The 22498-nt window shown below is 38.3% G+C and overlaps 1 protein-coding gene and 1 long non-coding RNA gene across 2 annotated transcripts in view; both read right to left on the minus strand.

Annotated features, from left to right (window-relative positions):
* The window catches only part of LMBRD1 (LMBR1 domain containing 1), a 137550-nt gene that overhangs the window by 21204 nt on the left and 93848 nt on the right, over positions 1 to 22498 (minus strand). The window contains exons 10-14 of the mRNA XM_061427129.1: positions 15980 to 16044; positions 15529 to 15631; positions 14876 to 14980; positions 12633 to 12782; positions 11268 to 11346 (exon numbers count right to left, since the gene is read on the minus strand). Of these exons, the coding sequence (XP_061283113.1) occupies positions 11268 to 11346; positions 12633 to 12782; positions 14876 to 14980; positions 15529 to 15631; positions 15980 to 16044 (502 nt within the window). The remainder of the gene's footprint in view (positions 1 to 11267; positions 11347 to 12632; positions 12783 to 14875; positions 14981 to 15528; positions 15632 to 15979; positions 16045 to 22498) is intronic.
* LOC133253664 (uncharacterized) lies at positions 5644 to 11261 on the minus strand. Its single transcript, XR_009738369.1, has 2 exons — positions 10722 to 11261; positions 5644 to 10545 (listed from the first exon to the last, which is right to left on the minus strand). It is a non-coding gene; the product is annotated as an uncharacterized LOC133253664 (long non-coding RNA).

Raw genomic sequence — 22498 nt, forward strand, 5'->3', positions numbered from 1 at the left:
AAAGACATACAGATGGCTAACAAACACATGAAAAGATGCTCAACATCACTCATTATCAGAGAAATGCAAATCAAAACCACTATGAGGTACCATTTCACACCAGTCAGAATGGCTGCGATCCAAAAGTCTACAAATAATAAATGCTGGAGAGGGTGTGGAGAAAAGGGAACCCTCTTACACTGTTGGTGGGAATGCAAACTAGTACAGCCACTATGGAGAACAGTGTGGAGATTCCTTAAAAAACTGGAAATAGAACTGCCTTATGATCCAGCAACCCCACTGCTGGGCATACACACTGAGGAAACCAGAAGGGAAAGAGACACGTGTACCCCAATGTTCATCGCAGCACTGTTTATAATAGCCAAGACGTGGAAGCAACCTAGATGTCCATCAGCAGATGAATGGATAAGAAAGCTGTGGTACATATACACAATGGAGTATTACTCAGCCATTAAAAAGAATACATTTGAATCAGTTCTAATGAGGTGGATGAAACTGGAGCCTATTATACAGAGTGAAGTAAGCCAGAAGGAAAAACATAAATACAGTATACTAATGCATATATATGGAATTTAGAAAGACGGTAACAATAACCCGGTGTACGAGACAGCAAAAGAGACACTGATGTATAGAGCAGTCTTATGGACTCTGTGGGAGAGGGAGAGGGTGGGAAGATGTGGGAGAATGGCAATGAAACATGTAAAATATCATGTAGGAAACGAGTTGCCAGTCCAGGTTCGATGCATGATGCTGGATGCTTGGGGCTGGTGCACTGGGACGGCCCAGAGGGATGGTATGGGGAGGGAGGAGGGAGGAGGGTTCGGGATGGGGAACACATGTATACCTGTGGCGGATTCATTTTGATATTTGGCAAAACTAATACAATTATGTAAAGTTTAAAAATAAAATAAAATTGGAAGAATAAAAAAAAAAAAATAAAATAAAAATAAGTGAGAACTTTATAAGAATATCTTGAATTGTTTAAGTTGAACTGTATCACCAAATACAGAATATCATCTTTATATTTAAATTGGTGGGTTATTTAAAATATGAAAAAATTCAACAAGCTTTAAAGTACTATGCACTTTTAGAGGTTTAATTTCTGAAGAGTTTTTAATATGTTCTTTGTGGATTTCAACTATCTTTTTACAGAACCTCAAACGGAATACATTCTATAAACCAAGTCAAAGAATGACTCATTTTCTACAACTGAATATGTCTATAATTAAATCAAGGTTTATTTGATGCTAACAATTTATATCAGAAATGACAGGAAAATGTGAGAGATGAATGATTTTTAGCAGATTCAAAATTGAAATTACACACAAAAGATCAACTTACTTTCACAAGAAGATATACCTTTTAGTCTAAATTGCTAGGAAGTTACCACATAGCATACATTATATTCACTAATTCTTATGTTCAAAATATGTTCCTGTCATTTTGTGGGACAAAATACATCATGCTGAAACACTCACTGTGCATATAAATTTAAATTTTTGGAATTTAAGAAAAATAACATATATTAATAGAAGTGTAAATTTTTAAAAGGATGTATGCATGAAGTCACTTCAGTCCTGTCTGACTCTATATGACCCTATGGACTGTAGCCAGACAGGCTCACCTGTTCAATGGATTTTCCAAACAAGAATACTGCAGAGGGTTGCCATTTCCTTTTCCATAAAAGGATGTAATTAACATATAATTATATAAATAATATAATTATAATTCTACTAAAAAGGTAATTAGAAGTGGTTATCTTCAGTAATTCCATATCCTGGCCTGCATTTGGTACTGTCAGCTTTTAGAATACTGAAAGGCAAAGGAGAAAACGAAAGCTATACCCCTCTGAAGGCAGAGTTCTAAAGAATATCAAGGAGAGATAAGAAAGCCTTCCTAAGTGAACAATGCAAAGACATAGAGGAAAACAAAAGAATGGGAAAGACTAGAGATCTCTTCAAGAAAATCAGATACCAAGGGAACATTTTATGTGAAATGAGCATAATTAAAGACAGAAACCATATGGACTTAACAGAAGAAGATATTAAGAAGAGGTGGCAAGAATACATAGAAAAACTATACAAAAAAGATCTTAATGACCCAGATAACCACAATGGTGTGATCACTCACCTAGAGCCAGACATCTTAGAGTGCAAACTCAAGTGGGCTTTAGGAAGCATCCTTATGAACAAAGCTAGTGGAGGTGATGGAATTCCAGTTGAGCTACTTCAAGTCCTAAAAGATGATGCTGTGAAAGTGCCACACTCAATAGGCCAGCAAATTTGGAAAACTCAGCAATGGCCACAGAATGGAAAAGGTCAGTTTTCATTCCAATCCCAAAGGAAATGCCAAAGAATGCTCAAACTACTGCATAATTGCACTCTTCTCACACGTTAGCAAAGCAATTCTCAATATTCTCTAAGCTAGGCTTCATTACATGAACCGTGAAGTTCCAGATGTTGAAGTTGGATTTAGAAAAGGCAGAGGAACTAGAGATCAAACTGCCAACATATGTTGGATCACAGAAAAAGCAACAGAGTTCCAGAAAAACATGTATTTCTACTTAATTGATTGACTACACCAAAGCCTTTGACTGTGTGGGTCACAAACACTGTGGAAAATTCTTAAAAAGATGGTAATACCAGACCACCTGACCTGCCTCCTGAGAAATCTGTATGCAGGTCAAGAAGCAACCATTAGAACCAGACATGGAAAAACAGACTGGTTCCAAATTGGGAAAGGAGTATGTCAAGGCTGTATATTATTACCTTGCTTATTAAACTTACATGCAGAGTACATTATGCAAAATGCTGGGCTGGATGAAGCACAAGCTGGAATCAAGATTGCCGGGAGAAATACCAATAACCTCAGACACGCAGATGATACCACCCTTACAGCACAAAGCAAAGAGTAACTAAAGAGCCTCTTGATGAAAGTGAAAGAGGAGAGTGAAAAAGCTGGCTTAAAACTCAACATTCAGAAAACAAAGATCATGGCATCTGGTCCCATCACGTCATGGCAAATAGACAGGGAAACAATGGAAACAGTGAGAGACTTTATCTTCTTGGGCTCCAAAAATCACTGCAGATGGTGACTGCAGCCATGAAATTAAAAGCATTAAATTCTGCTCGGGAAGAAAAGCTATTAAACCTAGACAGCATATTAAAAAGTAGAGACATTACTTTGGTGACACAGCTCTGTCTAGTCAAAGCTGTGCTTTTTCCAGTACTCATGTATGGATGTGAGAGTTGGACTATAAAGAGTGCCAAAGAATTAATGCTTTTGAACTGTGGCATTGGAGAAGACTCTTCAGAGTCCCTTGGACTGCAAGGAGATCAAACTAGTTAATTCCAAAGGAAATCAACCCTGAATATTCATTAGAAGGACTGATGCTGAAGCTGATGCTCCATTACTTTGGCCACCTGAGGGGCCATTAGAAAAGACCCTGATGCTGGGAAAGATTGAAGGCAGGAGGAGAAGGGGACAAAAGAGGATGAGATGGTTAGATGGCACCACCAACCCAATGGACATGAGTTTGAACAACCCCCCAGAGATGGTGAAGGACAGGGAAGCCTGGCATGATGCAGTCCTTGGGGTTGCAAGTAGCACATGACATAGCGACTGAGCAGTAGCAACAGCCATCTGATGGTATATAGTGGGCCTCATTTTTTTCCCCTCTCTTTTATCTTTTTCTCAACATATTTACTTCTGTTTTCTGAACCATACATTATTCAATTTAGCCACTTAACACAGCATTTTTTACAAGATGGACCTTCTCTTACCTAACCAGAGAAGAGCTATTAAATTTAAGACTTTTAATACTGATATTATATTTTTTAAAATTGGCCCTATGGTCCATACTGCAACATGTCATTTATCTGAGTGTATTCTTCCTAGAACATTCATCCCTTAAGGGCAGGACCAAATCCAGGACCACATATCACACTCACTTGAGATGTCTCTTTACTTCCCTGAACCTGTGAGCCCCTCAGCCTCTGGTCTCTGATGACACTGATGGATCTAAAGCACCGCTTTTACATCATGGCTGTCAGCCGTCAGGCTGGGTCTGGGTTCCGTTTCCTCATGATCTGAGCCCCGTTCTCTGATCGTCCCAGGCGGTCATGCCTGGAGGTACAGGCCGTGCTGGACGGTGTCCATCTATTTACCTGGCGGGGCTTGTGCCCATTTTCCTCTGAGATGAGCTACCTCAGCTACCCCTCCTCCTCCCATAGTTAATGAACAGTAAGTGGAGATGCCTTGTTGTGGTTTTACTCTTGTAGTTTGCTACACTGAGTTTAATTTCAATTACTGTATGTTCATTTTCAAACACTGCATTTCGTCCATTTATAAATTTGCTAGGGTTTCATTCATTCTTTCTTTAATACTTTGCTGTCATCTGCGGTATGTTGATCTGATCTTATTTCTTTCATCATAGTTAATTGTTCCATAATCTGTGTTGATAGTTCCAGGATCAGAGCTTGGCAGGTCTTTCTCTGCTGTCTGCTACTTCTGTTCGCTCTCTTATACGCGGTGCTTTGTCTTCTTGTGTGCTTGAATATTTGACTCTGACATCTTCACTTGTGCTCCTTTGTGGGAATTCTGTGAAGCCAAGAATTAAGGTATGTCCTCTCGTGAGGATTGTACTTACTTGCACCATTTACTGCACTGCCAGTCTGAAACTGCAGTGAAACAAATTCACTCTGCTGATGTGCATTTGGCCTGCATACCTGCAAAGTGCTAGTCTGCAACTACGATTTCTTAGGAATCTGGTTCTTTCTCCTTGTTCTTGACACTAAGGTCAACTTTGCTTTTCACTTTTTGCAAGTAATATATTTAACTTTACTTCACGTGATGATGCCATCTTCAGGAGAGGGAGGGGCTCCACTTTGCAAGAAGCTCTGTTTCCTATGAGATGCCAACCAACCATCCAGGCTCTAGACTGTGCTGTCCAACATAACACCCACTGGAAACATGCGACTTTTCAGCACTTGACATATGACTACTGAGACTAGGGAACGAATTTCTAATATTACATACTTTTAATTAGTTTAAACTAAAAACTGAAGCAGTACTTTAGTAGAACTGTATTTCACCTTTAACTTACTTAAATGGTCACATTAACTTACTTAATGAAAATTTAGTGGTTGAATTAAAATGTTCCTTAAGTATAAAATACACACCAGGTATCGAAGGCTTAGTATGAAGAAGGATACAACCTATGATATAGAGAAGGCTCTAGGACACCCCCTTGTTTACCTGCAAAAGAGCCAGACACAAGCCCCTAACATTCTCAGCCTTCGCTTCACGGAAGATTAGCTGAGCTATTTGTCCACACTGATCAATCAGAACAGGTGGCTTGCTGATCTGACTTAAGTAACCCTTAGCTAGATTACCCTCTTTCACCAGGTCTCCGAGGTCTGCCCTCTTCTGAGCCGGCCAGCAGACAGCCCTTCCTGATCCCTGGCTGACCTCAGGGAAAACATGCCATGATCATCCCGCTCTCACAGCTGGTTCTTTACAGCCACAAACTGACATAGTATCTTAGATGATGTAGTATCTCAGAGAAAAGTCTGCAGAAGGATAGGTACCTGAAATTCTGAGAAAACAGGTCTACTTGCTTTTATTAATGACAAAAGCAAAACAGCATGGTAAATACATTTTATTTATATAGAATGTATTTTTTTTTTTTTATAGAATGTATTTTGAGGCTCTCCCTGATAATGGGCTTGTTTACTCCAAAACTTAGCATTCAACTCCTCTCTAAAGTAAGTATTTAGAGTAAAAGTATGCACGTTTTACTTTATTATTTTTCCTCTAACATTATCTTTAGTTATTCAATATCATCTTACTTTTCCCTTTGTAGTTAGTATATGTAATTATAACTCTGTTTTAGCTCTTTCATTTTAAATCTGTTGAACTTTTTGTAATTCATGTAGTTTAGTTTAACACATCAGTTTTTATTTTAGCATCATCAGTTAACTTAAGTCATCTTAACCATTTGTCCTAGTGAAATTATATCCTAATGCTAAAATCTAAAACCACAGATTAATGATTTTTAAGGCTGGCTATATACATTAACAAATATACTTAACCAGAACATCCCACAAAAATCAAGCTTGATTTATACAGATCATCACATTTCTAGGTGTTTTACTGTCCAAATAAGACAAGTTCCCGTCAAGGAAAGGTAAAATAATTAAACAGGACAGCAGAAATTAAACTTGTGGTTCACAGATTTTTTTAAAATGGTCATTTGGAAAGATACAATCTTGCTTCATCCCTCTCTGTATTTCCCAAACATTCAATGCTCCTGCCACAACATACTTTTTCCATATCAGGCCAAATAAATTTGACTTTATGCTTTATTAACACAGGTTCCTTCTCCGCTTGGTACAGCCTCCACTGTTTTGTTTGTTCATTTAGATTCACTTGCGCTTTGAGGCCCAGTTAAAATGTTACACTGTAGGGAAAACCATTACCTCCTTTGCCTTCCCACAGCATTCTGCCTGTAATTTCATTACAGTATGCCATTTACTTTTCTATTACTATTATTTATTTTCATATCCAAATCCATTAGGCTGTTTGCTTTCCAAAGGCATGGGCTGTGTATATGTCTCTGATGCTGTCTCTCTCTCTGAGAACCTACCCAGTACTCTATTCTGCCAGACCACAAAGACACACTGATCATTCATCCTCCTATCCAGACTCAAATATTTCTGCATGTTTGTATTATTTTTCATAATTCTGTGTTTAACTATTTTACTCACATTAGCATGTAAATTGTGCATGTATTAATATATATTAGATTAAGTAGCAATTAACAAACATAAAACTAAGAATGTAAAAGTCCTTTCATCATAATTGCATATAAAATCTAAAAATGGATTTCTAATTTGCTCAGGTGGCTCACTTAGAATTTATAAACAATGCATTATGTGAAAGGATAAATTTGAAAAATTGTTGCTTTAAGAGAACTTTGTAAACATGGTATGATAGGCATTGTTTATAACTCTGCTAAATTATTCTTTCAGAGATCATTTTAAACACAAAAAACCTTAACTATTTTTAGATGACTCTTTTAATTCTCAAACATTATAACATTTGAAAAATGCCAGACAACCTCATATATGAATGCAATATTACTTAAGAAAAAAAGTCTCTAAAATGTACTCAGTATTAGTAAGAGATCAATATATGTGTGTTTTAGAAAAATCACTGCTTTAACATCTTGCTAGGAAGATTATCTTTCAGTTCAGTTTAGTAGCTCATTCGTGTCTGACTCTTTGCGACGCCATGAATCGCAGCACGCCAGGCCTTCCTGTCCATCACCAACTCCCGGAGTTCACTCAGACGCAAGTCCATCGAGTCAGTGATGCCATCCAGCCATCTCATCCTCTGTCGTCCCCTTCTCCTCCTGCCCCCAATCCCTCCCAGCATCAGAGTCTTTTCCAATGAGTCAACTCTTTGCATGAGGTGGCCAAAGTACTGGAGTTTCAGCTTTAGCATCATTCCTTCCAAAGAACACCCAGGACTGATCTCCTTTAGGATGGACTGGTTGGATCTCCTTGCAGTCCAAGAGAAATAATTTTAAGTACAACACAATAAATTATAACTTTTTTGTTTCTAAATTGAAAAACTGTTCTCCAAAACTATTACTTGCAACAGGTGCGTAACAAAGGTGCCACCAAGTGCCTTGTGGGGTATTTTTATTACAGTATCATCTACCTTAGTCAAAGTGCCCACCAAAATGTCACAAGTGACACAGTGCTGATTTTCTTCTTGCAAGCTGAGATTTCCTAGTCCACGGTGAATGGACACCGCGCGATCAGTCTTTCACCACAGACTTTACCCTAGCCCTACCCCACGTGTCAAATCTCATGTGAACTGCTCATTCTTCTCCATTATTACAATTTTTAATGTATAAAACAATGATTTTCATTTGCTTATATGTGAATTAGTAGGGTTAATATCTCCTTTATGAGTGGCAGTACCCAGAGCATGCTTAATTTTGAATCTGGCAGGGAGAGCTCTCCTAACAGTCCATCATTGTTTTTTCTTACTCTCTTAAGAAAACTACCCTGCATCCCAAATATAACAATTGTATTTCTGCCATCCTCTTCCCAGCATGCACAGGCAATTTGACATTTAGAGATTTGGTAGAGAACAAAGACAAAATATTGGGAGAGATAAATCCATAAATCTAAAGGGTATGTTTTATACTGCAAAGTAACATTTCAAAGCATAAATCAACTAAAATGTTTTAGAAAAATATTTAACAATTCAAAGGAGGTCACTTAAACCACTATAAACTAGACTGAAAAAGAAAAATACCAAATGGGATGCATATAAAAGTTATGGCCAAGTGTATCATTTAACTAAAGCTTACTGATCTATAACACACAAATTCATTCAGTTCAGCAATACAGGGGCATTTTAAAGCCCCTTTTACCAGTGCAACTTGATTTTGAAAGTTTGACCTGTTTTTCTGCTAAGGTTTCAATAACGTAAGAATCTAAGAAACAGAACTTATTTAGATCTTCAAGGTCAGAGCCCTCTCAAAAAATTACAAATCAACCCAACAGTAACTTTTCATTCTGTTCTCACTTAGCAAAAAATGACAACCCAAAGCATTTCATGTATCAACCCTACTTGTGATGTGTGTGTGGGGTGGGGGTGGGGCTGTGTGCATTTCAAAGTTAAAAACCTGGGACTAAAGTGTCTTTGTTGTTAGCTACCAAAGCAGACCTGGAAAATTAAGTCAATTAATTTATAACAGAAACATTTCACTATTACTTCTTCTTCACGTTTGCTTTCCCTTGATTTTGGTTTTGACTCATCTCTTGACCTTGTTCTTTCCTCCCAGTTTTGGTCTCTTCCCGTCTTTGCCCTGCACCCTGGACTCTGCGCTTGGTCTCTTCCATTTCTGACTCTCAGCCTGTTCTGTCTCTAACTCTCATCCTCCTCCAGTCCTTCAAATCATCTCCCCAGATAGCCTAGGCTCTGATGGAGAAAGGCACCAGCTGTGCAGACATATCCAGCAAAAATACAGAGAGAGAATTTCATCTCCACCCCTTGGCATATATTCATTTATCACTAACTTATCTCCAGTCAGACGTTCTGTTCACCTAGCAAAACTTGTGCCCCTTTCTTTAGTTTTGTGCCCAGTGGCCCACGTGATTCTCAGCAAATAACTGAAATTACACCTCAAAGCAAGATGAGACAATCACAGAGAACTTCCTGCTCACCCTCACTAAGAAATTACTATCTGAGTTCACACTGTTGACTCCTTCCTTGCAATCTAGAGCAAGAAGGATCCTTCCTTCCACCTAAAGCATTCTTCAATGTTCTAACTACTGTGTCCTCCAGAACAGGGTGACACTGGCTCATCATTCATTCTTTCTCATATTTTTCTTCAATTTTTCCTGCTCCATGAATTCATCCCATCATCCCTAAAGTCTCTCCTCATTCAAAAAGAAAAGAAAAAAAAAGATTCTCTGCTGATGCTGCATACCTTCTCTAGTTTCCATCCAATCCCTCTCAAGCTCCATGAAGAATTTCAGTGCTTTACATTCCCTTTTATTCACTGCACGTAGTTTTTGCCTCCAGCATCCACATCTCTCCTTCTTCTTTCCGCTCACTCCCCCATAGTTCTGTCATCCGCCTGCCTGGGTCTCCAGGCTCCTCACACTCTGCCTTCTGAGTTCATTCTGTAAATATCCAACTCCCCGTGAAATCTCCATCTCAAGTCAGCTAAGCAGTATCTATACTTTTTTCTTTAATCTTAGTATCTATTTTTACCTCACCTTGGTGATACCAAAATTTACCATATTACTCAGAAACTGGAGGCCATTCCAAAATATTCTGCCTCCCCTGCCACTCTTCAGATCCAAGCAAGGAGGTCTTCTCTCAATTCTGTGTTCATTTCACTCTTAAGACCACTGTTTGCTTCAGGCTTTCACCATCTCTCCTGGATTACTGTAAACTGTTCCTCCTGGCACCCTCTCCCAAATGGTTTCTATGCTCTGGTCTCAGTTTCTCAAATCCATTCTCTCTCTTCTGTAATTTAAGTTACTGAAAACAAGCCAGACCACAGTTTCCACTTTCTTGTGTAAAACCATCCATTGGCTCTTTTCCAGACCTTTCTGATTTGACTTCTAACTTGGCAACCCCATTTCCTCTTTCCTCCAACCCCTTACACCTCCACAATTAAAAACAAAACAACAATAATGGTTTTAAACTGTCTGAACACAAAACTGTACGGTCGAAGGGAACTTGATGTGTACGCTGTGTTCCTCCGCCTGGAGCAGCCTTCCCTGGATTCCCCTCTCACCTGGAGAGGCGGCCCTGCCATCCCCCGTCTGAAGCCCTTCTTTCTGACGAGCCCACAGTGACCTCCAGGTAGAGCTCACTGCTGCCTTACCGGGCCATCCAGCGTTCTGTACCTATTCCCGTTACTCCACAACAGTCTAGAGCTGACTCTGCTAAAGCACTCCAAATTTATCTTTTTCATAATGGAACCCCTCAATGACTTATCAAGAAATATATCTAACACATTACTTTACTTTGGAATAAAAGCATTTTGAAGGCAAAAGTAGAAAAAAGTTTTTGCATATCTTGAAAGAATAAATCTGGAATCCTTAATCAGGAAAGAATGCTATAATAGTAACAGGAAAAAAAATCATCTTAGCAAACAGAAGACAGAAAAAAAAAAAAAAAAAGACCCTCTCAAAATTCACAGAGATGAAGAGCACAGGATCTCAGAGCTTTTGTCAGAATACACAGGAAAAACTTATAATGTCTGGCTCACAATTACACATTCTTAAACATTAACTGCTGTCATCATTAACTTTATCATTATTTTATTAACTAAAGTGACCAGAGCTGGATGGGTTAAAAGCTGTTCTAGGTCATAGGCACTTTTGTTCTCAGTCCTAAAAGTGACAGATTCTACCAAAAGTCTCTTGAATTTTTTAAAACAACAACAAAAAAGGCATTTAAGAATGATTTCTTATTATACCAGTAAGTATGGTAAATAATAACCACATTTTGTTCTTCAAGGGTAACTAATTTATAATGATCCTCTCCCTAATGGAAATCATTATATCACCAAGAAGTTCTATTGAAGAGACCAATTTCTTCTTAACAAAGTTCCTTTTGTCACCACATATGAAAACAAAGGTATCAGATGCTTAAGACACCATAATTCAAAACAAATCTTTTCTTACACAGTTATAAATTCTAAGAAAGGTTGAAACAAGCTGCTTTACCTTCAGGGGCATCTGCATCACATCTCTTTGGCACAGAAAGGGATGAATTGCCTCTATGGTCATTGTAAGTCATATTGCTCTAAAAAATGAAGATACAGTTAAAATGTAAATAGTATATTAACATATATATTTTGATTAAAAAGTGACACATTATGAACTTTATACCCTGTTTCCTATTAAACCACATTTGGCTAATATTCTAAAATGTAAATTTTATGTAAAATTTCAATTAGAATAAAAAGATTCATGGTAAACTTGACATTAAGGCTTTCCTGCAACAATGTTTAGGCCCTGTGTTAATCAATGGAGCTTCTGCCCAGAGAAAACAGCCCTTGGTTTTCTACTGTGGAACAAGAAGAGAATACCATTTATCCATGCAAAAGCATGATCTTATTTCATCCATTCATAGAAGAATGTTTCATAACATGAGCCCAAGAACTAGGTGCAGGGGATAAGGCAAGAAGATAATAAAAGGTATAAGAAACGAGAAGAATGACTAAGGTGATCTTTTAGCAGTGTGTTTCCCAAACTTGGGTCACCTGTGTATCTGCTGTGATGTGTGTCCCATCTCTGGTCCACTGACACTACTGATATTTCTCAATGAACTAACTACTAATTACATGTTAAAAAAAGAATGAAGGATGAAAAAGGGATGATCTGGGCAGAATGGGTTAATAATGAAAGATGCCATTAAAGTAAGGCTTGAACTGGGCCCTAAAACACCGATTTGATTCGAACTATTAGAAAGCAGAGCAAGAGATATTTTAGGAAAAGGAAATTAAATAAAGGCCAAATTAGATATCATCAAAATATTTTAAACTTTCAAAATATTCAAACTATCTCTCCAGATACAACTAAGAATCACAGGTGGCTTTTGAAAGATAACACCAAGGAATCAGTGTAACAGGTAAGAGGATCCCCATCAGGATATGAGAAAGCGTAATTACCCACAAATAAAACATTTAAGTCTCTTCTGTGGGATTCATGGTACCAACGAGCAGACATTTTTTGCTCTTTGCTCACCAAAACGTTTTGGGGCGCCATCTTAATAAACTTACTTAAAATATTACTTTAAAGTAAATATTATGAGTTCTAGTAAAGTACTAAGATAAAGCTCAGCAGTTTGGCAGCATGGGATCCATTTAAGGAACAACTATTATGAAATTCAGTGTTATTTTTAAAAAGAATTTATATGAAACAAATGTAAATATGCCCAACAATGGAATGTAAAACTAGTTTTAGCAGTATTAAATTTAATTTGATGAGCTAATATTTTATGCTAGCTTTCACAAATTAGAATTTGGTTCTAGATATTACTATGTTTAAAATGTCAAAATAATGACTTTTTTTAATGTTTGTACTTACCTCTATTAAGTAGTTTTGGCTTCCATACATAACATACTGGGGAGCAAGACTATAAATCATGTAGCTAGTGTGAAGGACAATAAGCAGAAGTATCATGCAGAGAAATAAGAGCGCCTGGGGCCTGGTCCTACCTCTTCTGATTTTGTACAACTGGAAGGAGAAACACAGTGACGCTATTTCAGCAATACATTTTACGTGAAGGCACTGGGTCTTGCTCATTTGTTAGGGGCAATGCATGCAGTTCAACCCACCAATTCTTTTTCCAAAATAAATACTAAGATTTCTTAATCTTTCCAGATAACTATAAGAATAACAAAGACAATTCTTTCCCTGTAAAGCTTTTAGATTCAGATTCATGTTTATTTTAAAAACTCAAGACCTAGAGAAATAAATTAGTATTTTCATGGTTTGTTTCAAAGAATCTTCCAAACTTATTATGTAACAGCATCTGTTAGAAATTCATAGAGCTAAGAATGGTGAACTATGTCTAATTCTATCTACAGGTTAAAAGAGTGAGTTTAAACTCTAAGTATTAGTAATACATTTATAGTTTTCTATATATTATTGCACAAGGACAGACATGTCATGTTTTAAATACTCATTTCTACGAAATACTCATGATAGCCTCATATTGTGTGTGTGTGCACGCGTGTGCATGCGCACATGCACCCACGCGCCTGCTGAGTTGTGTCTGCCAGGCTCCTCTGTCCATGGGATGTCCCAGGCAAGAATACTGCAGTGGACTGCCATTTCCTCCTCCAGGGTACCTTCTTGACCCAGGGATCGAACCTGTGTCTCTTGTGTCTCCTGCATTGGTAGGCGGATTCTTTATCAACTGCACCATCTGGGAAACCCATCCTCATGTTATACTCAACTATAACACTGTCATCTAGTTTATGGTAATTTATGACCATCTGACTATAGCTATTTCCATGTGCATCCTGTATGCATGGATGGAAACTGAAACGTGGGAGCAGATATAAGAAGCTTGGTGACAGGCCTCTCATTTCAATGACAGAGCACACTTTAGCGACCGAGACAGCACCTCCCTGCTTTATTACTCGACTGAATATAATAGTACAATATAGAATAACAGGACTCTAATCCTGGATGGGACACGATCACCTAAAAATGCACACTTCCTGCTTCCCTATGCCCAGTAGTGGCTGGTAGTGATAAAACATTACGCATCAGAAAGAAAGCAGTCTGTGGGAAACTTCTGGGAAAGCCACATCTTCTGTCACCCCTTCTCCTAGCTGCCTCTTCCTCACAGAACACAGACGGGGTAAAGAGGGCTGAAGAAGCCATATCTCAACCATGAGGGAGAAGCCAAGAGGAATATTAGACTTGATGTTTTTGAGTTACTGAAGCAATGTTAGATTTAAAAAATTTTCCACAGCAGGAAGTCTTTCATTAGTTCAAGCCTCTAGTTAATTGCATTTTACACACAGCTGGAAGTATGAAGTGATATATCTCATTTTAATATCAAAATGAGAATAAGAAGAAAATAACCCTTTCTCCAAAGCACAGGAATCTTTCACTGCCAGTCACAGGGCCATATTTCGAACTATAGTGTATCCAGTTGTGCTGCAATGCGGTTGGGCTACAGCCAAACACTAAGGAAACTAACAGAACTTCTAAACCACGGCTTTCAGCCTCAGCACTGCTGACATTTTGGGCTGGATAAGCAAGTCTTTGTTGCGGGGCTGCCTGTGCAACACAGGACGCTGCCCCGATTCCCTGCTCTCCACCCACCAGATGCCAGTAGTGCTTCCTAGTTATAACAACTGAAAACATCTCCAGACTTTGCCAAGTATACCAGGAGGGCAAAACTGCCCCCGTTTAAGAACTGAAGCTTTAGACAAAGGGGCTTCCCAGGTGACCCAGCAGTAAAGAATTCATCTGCCAACGCAAGAGACGCAGGTTCGATCCTTGGGTCAGGAAGATCCCCTGAAAGAGGAAATGGCAACCCACTCCAGTATTCATGGTGGGATAATCCCATGGACCGAGAAGACTTGCAGGCTACAGTACATGAAGTTACAAAGAGCTGAACACAACTGAGCATGCACTCTCTGGACAAAGAGCACTTTTATGTTAACATAAAGTGAAAAGGCCAGCACTTCCACCATTTTGGTATTAAGATATTTATAACTCCTGTATTATAAATCTAAGATAATTTGCAATAATGGAGGATATATACAAAATGATGGAAAAAATAAAAAAATATTATAACATATACTCACTCTAATCCAAAAGAACCATATGCCAATATTTCGAATCCCCGCCATTGAAGTAAAAATAAAGTACATAATAATAATTGTTATAAGAATATAATCCAGAGGGAACACCTGAAAAAGAGAAAATTAAACTTAATACACAAACAATAAGGGCTCCAGGAGTCATGCATTGAATACAATTAAGTCAAACTTCATTATTCATATTTGGCAATGTTTAAAATATCAACCCTGACCAGGCTATTATGATAATACAAAAAAAAAAAAAAAACCAACTCCAAGAAGCAAACTACCAAATTATTACCAAATTGTTCAATATTATCATCCTAACAAAAATCCTACAATAAATTAAACTAAAAATTATATTTATATATGGAATAAAAGACGTCATTAAAAGGCAAAATCAGGAAATGCTTGGAAAAGTTCACCCTAAGTTTAAATATATATCCAATTCAAATAATACATAACTTAAAGAGTTCAGTAATATGTCAATACAATAATTTTTAGGATAACATATCAATGCAGAAATTATACGTAAATAAGAAGCCAAATTAACAGAGAGCACAAGCATATATTGCCAAGCATTAACAGGTTTGTCAACATAATAATTTGACAATGTTTGCTAAAGTATAAAATGACTGATTTTTTTTTTTTTTACTTACAGTTTGTAGTAAAGGCAAAAGCATATTCAGTGGGTTACTCAGGTTAGCTCCAAAAATTATGAAACCAGAATCTATTCCAGCTGAATGAAGAGCTTTATCCAAGCTATAACAAAGTATATAGTGAATTTACACATTATACCATCACATTTTCAGTTAGTTTAGAAAGAATAACATCATAACTTGAGCATGTACATTCAACTGAGTCCAAGAAAACCACGAATAACAAATCAAACATCATTTAAATATCTTACAGATATTGTTCAATTGATACAGACCAAAGAAATACTATTATTGGATCTTTTTAGTCATTCTTTGAGTTAATGCTGTAGAACACTTTAAGTAAAATAGCTACTTAAGATGAATAGGCTACATTAATGGAATTCAGCACGGAAAATGTATAATATCACAGGAGATTTGTCAGTGCTTTAGAAAATGTGTCTACTGTACTTACTTTGACAGGAAGAGAGAAATTACAAACAGCAATGCAACAAAGATGAAAAATATTCCCCAAATGATCTAAAAGCAAAAAAAAAAAAAAATCATTAAAATATACTTCTAAAAGTTGATATTAAAAGTACAAAACCATTATGCTCAATAAGAGTCGGTACCATGTGAAAATGATCTAAAAAACGACCTAAAAATACAATTTAACTTAATCTATAATCCTAGGCATATGTCACTAAATTTTCATTATGAGACTATCTGAGAAAAAAAACACAGAAGAGAAAAAACATTTAAAGTCTTCATTGGTAAGTAAACAAATGAGACTCTTTGCTAGGTCAAATAAAAGTTCATATTGACTTATATTCAAATACAAGAAGTTAACTGAAAACTATATTAAGACTAATACACATACACAGAAAATCAAAACCAAGAAACTCATCAGGTTATATTAACCTGTTGTTAAAATAGAGAACTTGTAACATTTTCTCACAGAAGTAATGAGATACACAGTTGACTCTTGGACAACCCTCTGGATAGTCAAAAATCTGTCTAGAGCTCACTGTCAGCCCTCTGCACACGCAGTTCCTCCATATCCACATAGTCCTCCAACTGTGGGTGCAGAGTGCTGTATCATGGGCTACAGAAAAGTATCCCTGTGTATGTGGACCTGAGCAATTCAAATCACATTGTTCATGGGTCAACAGCTTATATCTTATAAATAAATTATATCACATCTTTAGAAAAGTCTATATTGCTGGTATTATTTTTGAAATAGAGTACCAACAGCACTGAAGAAAATGTCACATAAAACTAACTCTGTGGAAAAATGTGCTAAGTACTGTAATCGATGGGATATACTTACTTATACTCTAAGTATGAACTTGACAGTGTGAAAGGATATGTATGAGACATGAAGGATATGTATGAGCTGTATTCAGGAAAACAATGATTGGAACTGTGTCCCTAAGGAATAAAATTTCAGAGTAAAAATGATGAAATCTATGTTTGGGACTCTCAAGAGTCCCTTGGACTGAAAGGAGATCCAACCAGTCCATCCTAAAGGAAATCAGTCCTGAATATTCATTGGAAAGACTGATACTGAAGCTGAAACTCCAATACTTTTGCCACGTGATGGGAAGAACTGACTCAACGGAAAAGACCCTGATGCTGGGAAAGATTGAGGGCAGGAGGAGAAGGGGATGACAGAGGATGAGATGGCTGGATGGCATCACCGACTCAATGGACATGAGTTTGAGTAATTCCGGCAGTTGGTGATGGACAGGGAGGCCTGGCATGCTGCAATCCATGGGGTCACAAAGAGTCGGACACGACTGAGCTACTGAACTTAACTATTTTGGTTTCTCCTTTGCCTGGAGTTAATAGAAATAGATGGAAAACATTATGAATGCGAGGGAGATTTTTCATCTTATTTCACATGATCATTGAATATTTTAGAATTCTGATATGATAAAAGAAAAGTAGACTAACAACACATTATCTGACCCAGCACGAAAGATAGATCTGGAAATAAATCTTAAAGTTGTGTTCTAGGGAATTCTTTGGTTCTGAAAGAGTACCTTTATTATATCACTCAAAATATACTGCATATATCCATTTTACACACTGGGATTTCACATGAGCATTTACTCTAAAATGTTTCATTGCTAAGTAAGTTGAAGTGACTACTTTATAGTAACAGAAGATTATTAGTAGCAGGTATAAAGGAGCATACACAGTCTTCTTCTACCAGGTTTGAGCACGGTATTTGATACCCAGGAGAACTGAAGCCAATATCCATACACTGAGGAAACATATTATTTCTCAGCAGCATGCTGACAGCAAATAGCTTGTAGCAGGAGACAGTGCCAGCACCAACTGCCAGCGAGCAGTAAAGGAGCATGGCACAGAGAGCGGAAGAAATCAGCACTGCCCTGCCTGGATGCCCGCTGGAGAAGGAAAGAAGAGAAAATCCTTAACTATACCCCAATCTGCTGAGATGAATGAACCAGAGTTATGACGGTTTAACCACAGCTACTTAACAAAACAAAGATTAAAAAGATAAATGTTTTATAAAGACCAAGAAAACTATATATATTTAAATATGAGAACTTAAGTTAGTAGTACTTACAGAATCAAGTCAGGGGTGACCACCTTGGATTGACCTAAATGTTACATATTCCACACCAGCTATTATATCCATTTGGAAAAAATAATTAAGCCAAAGAGATGACACCAGTAAAAGTAACAAAGTAGAAATCTCTGAAAATCCTTTCCCCTTAAAAGCAATTTAACAACCAGCATAAATTGTCAGAACAAATTTTTTCAACATTGAAAATGAACCAGAAGCATGCCACAATCCAGGAGCATTTAAGGAAAAGGGCTGGCTCTCAGTAACAGCACAGAACACTGTGGCATTCTGATTTGCTCTAGTACCAGCCCTTCCTCTCTGTAAGCTGGGCAGCCACCTGAGAAACAGAAGGGGCTGGGGCTCTTTCAGTCTTCTTCCCAGAGGACTGCCATTATCTGACCTGCCTGGACGGTACATGGAAGATCCCACTTGCAAGACTGTGTCTGGCTTGAAATGGAGCTCATACAGTGCAAAAATTCCTTTTTCCCAGGAACCAGTGAACTTCATGGCCATGAGAGCTAGTCAGTATCAGGCAAAAAATAAACTAACCAAAAAGATTAAAATGGAAACGCGAGGAATGCGATGCCCACAGGGGCTCTGAAAAGTTTCTATATATTCCCGGGAATGAAGAAGGCCCTGTGCATGCTCATGAATATAGGAGAGGCCTAACTGTGCATTCTGGTCGACCCTGAGGTTCTGTCTTGCACGAGCAGGATGTGTGGGCTAAGAGTGGTATAAATGCATCCTGAGTGCTGAAGTCACGTCTCCACTCACAGATGGCCCCTCAGCAAGACTGGGAGACTTACAGATTCTAGGTGTTTAAGAAAATCTGTGTCCAATAATTAACTAAACCAACCAAGCAGAAACTTCAGTGACTGCAACAACAAAGAAAACAGACTTCATAGCATGCACACAAGTCACTAAACAAACAACGAAAAGTAATAACAGAAAATCCAGGGGAGAATCTCATCTCCCGAGTTACTGCATTATGCTATTTAAAATTTCTCATGTTTTAACTTAGAAAAAAAAAAAAGAGAGAGAGACATGCAAAGCAGCAAGAAAGTACAGCTAATACAGAGAAAAAAAACAAAATCAATAGGCACTGTACTTGAGGAAGTCCTTGAGGACATTGAACTTATAAGACAAAAACGTTAAAGCTACTACTTTAAATATGTAGCTCAGAACATGAACGCCTTATTGCCAAATTCAGACTTAAATTGAAGAAAGTAGGGAAAACCACTAGACCATTCAGGTATGACCTAAATCAAATCCCTAATGATTATACAGTGAAAGTGACAAATAGATTTAAGGGACTAGATCTGATAGAGTGCCTGATGAACTATGGGCAGAGGTTCATGACATTGTACAGGAGACAGGGAGCAAGACCATCCCTAAGAAAAAGAAATGCAAAAAAGCAAAATGGCTGTCTGAAGAGGCCTTAAAAATAGCTGTGAAAAGAAGAGAAGCATAAAGCAAAGGAGAAAAGGAAAGATATACCCATTTGAATGCAGAGTTCCAAAGAATAACAGGAGAGATAAGAAAGCCTTCCTCAGCGATCAGTACAAAGAAATAGAGAAAAACAACAGAATGGGAAAGACTAGAGATTTCTTCAAGAAAATCAGAGATACCAAGGGAACATTTCATGCAAAAGTGGGCTCAATAAAGGACAGAAATGGTAGGGACCTAACAGAAGCAGAAGATATTAAGAAGGGGTGGCAAGAATACACAGAAGAACTGTACAAAAAAGATCTTCACAACCGAGATAATCGTGATGGTTTGATCACTCACCTAGAGCCAGACATCCTGCAATGTGAAGTCAAGTGAGACTTAGAAAACATCACTACGAACAAAGCTAGTGGAGGTGATGGAATTCCAGTGGAGCTATTTCAAATCCTAAAAGATGATGCTGTGAAAGTGCTGCACTCAATATGCCAGCAAATTTGGAAAACTCAGCAGTGGCCACAGGACTGGAAAAGGTCAGTTTTCATTCCAATCCCAAAGAAATGCAATGCCAAAGAATGCTCAAACTACCGCACAATTGCACTCATCTCACACGCTAGTAAAGCAATGCTCAAAATTCTCCAAGCCAGGCTTCAACAATACATGAACCGTGAACTTCCAGATGTTCCAGCTGGATTTAGAAAAGGCAGAGGAACCAGAGATCAAATTGCCAACATCCACTGGATTACTGAAAAAGCAAGAGAATTCCAGAAAAACCTCTATTTCTGCTTTATTGACTACGCCAAAGCCTTAGACTGTGTAAGTAACAATAAACTGTGGAAAATTCTGAAAAAGACGGGAATACTAGACCTGCCTCTTAAGAAGTCTCTTTGCAGGTCAGGAAGCAACAGTTAAAACTGGACATGGAACAACAGACAGGTTCCAAATAGGAAAAGGAGTATGTCAAGGCTGTATGTTGTCACCCTGCTTATTTAACTTATATGCAGAGTACATCATGAGAAATGCTGGGCTAGATGAAGCACAAGATGGAATCAAGATTCCCGGGAGAAATATCAATAACGTCAGATATGCAGATGACATCACCCTTATGGCAGAAAGTGAAGAAGAACTGAAGAGCCTCGTGATGAAAGTGAAAGAAGAGAGTGAAAAAGTTGGCTTAAAACTCAACATTCAGAAAACGAAGATCACGGCATCCAGTCCCATCACTTCATGGCAAACAGATGGGGAAACAATGGAAACAGTGGCAGATTTTATTTTGGGGGGCTCCAAAATCACTGCAGATGGTGACTGCAGCCATGAAATTAAAAGATACTTACTCCTTGGAGAAAAGTTATGACCAACCTAAACAGCATATTAAAAAGCAGAGACATTACTTTGCCAACAAAGGTCCATCTAGTCAAGGCTATGGTTTTTCCAGTAGTCATGTATGGATGTGAGAGTTGGACTATAAAGAAAGCTGAGCACCGGAGAATTGATGCTTTTGAACTGTAGTATTGGAGAATACTCTTTGAGAATCCCTTGGACTGCAAGGAGATCCAACCAGTCCATCCTAAAGGAAATCAGTCCTGAATATTCATTGGAAGGACTGATGTTGCAGATGAAACTGAAAAACTTTGGCCACCTGATAAGAAGATTGGACTTATTTGAAAAGACCCCGATGATGGGAAAGATCGAAGGTAGGAGAAGAGGACGACAGAGGATGAGATGGTTGAATGGCATCACCAACTTAATGGACATGAGTTTGAGTAAACTCTGGGAATTGGTGATAGACAAGGAGGCCTGGTGTGCGGCAGTCCATGGGGTCACAAAAAGTCGGACACAACTGAGTGACTGAACTGAACTGAAAGAACTAAAGAAAAACGTTTCTTAAGAACCAAAACAAATTGAAAACAATGTCTCCCTGAATACAGAATATCAACAAAGAGACAGAATTTCTCAAGATGGAAAATGCAGTAATTGAAACAAATAGCTCACTAGAAAACAAAATGAAAAGTTCAGCAGATTTAACCGGTCGGGAGATAAGAATCATTAAACTTGAAGATGAATCAACTGAGATGATCAAGTCTGAGGAACAGAATCAAGCTCCTTGAGGGTAAGGGCTGAGACCTTCACCTCTTTGCTGGCTATCGGCTGGGAGCCTCTCAGTCCCCGAGGCTGTGTGCATCCCTCTTCACATTCCCTCCATCGTCAAATTAGTAAGAGCAGCTCAGTTCTAAGTGCTTCTCTCACACTTGACCACGTCTTTCTGACTCTTGCCATGGAGGCTCTCTGTCTTTATTCATCTAGCTGTGCTGGGTCTTCGTTGCAGCACTCGGATCTTTGATCCTGGGTGCGGCATGTGAAGTCTTCAGCTGTGGTATGTGGGAGCTAGTTCCCTGACTAGTTATCAGACCTGTGCCGCCCGCACTGGGAGCACAATCTTAACCACTGGACCAGAGGGAAGTCCCATTCACATTTATTGATATGAGTAACACGAAATTAGAAGACGTTACTCCTTGGAAGGAAAGTTATGACCAACCTAGATAGCATATTCAAAAGCAGAGACATTACTTTGCCAACAAAGGTCCAGCTAGTCAAGGCTATGGTTTTTCCTGTGGTCATGTATGGATGTGAGAGCTGGACTGTGAAGAAGGCTGAGCACAGAAGAATTGATGCTTTTGAACTGTGGTGTTGGAGAAGACTCTTGAGAGTCCCTTGGACTGCAAGGAGATCCAACCAGTCCATTCTGAAGGAGATCAGCCCTGGAATTTCTTTGGAAGGAATGATACTAAAGCTGAAACTCCAGTACTTTGGCCACCTCATGCAAAGAGTTGACTCATTGGAAAAGACTCTGATGCTGGGAGGGACTGGGGGCAGGAGGAGAAGGGGACGACAGAGGATGAAATGGCTGGATGGCATCACCGACTCGATGGACATGAGTTTGAGTAAACTCCGGGA

The sequence above is a fragment of the Bos javanicus genome, chromosome 9 (assembly GCF_032452875.1).
Source record: "Bos javanicus breed banteng chromosome 9, ARS-OSU_banteng_1.0, whole genome shotgun sequence".
In the NCBI taxonomy this organism is placed as follows: Eukaryota; Metazoa; Chordata; class Mammalia; order Artiodactyla; family Bovidae; genus Bos; species Bos javanicus.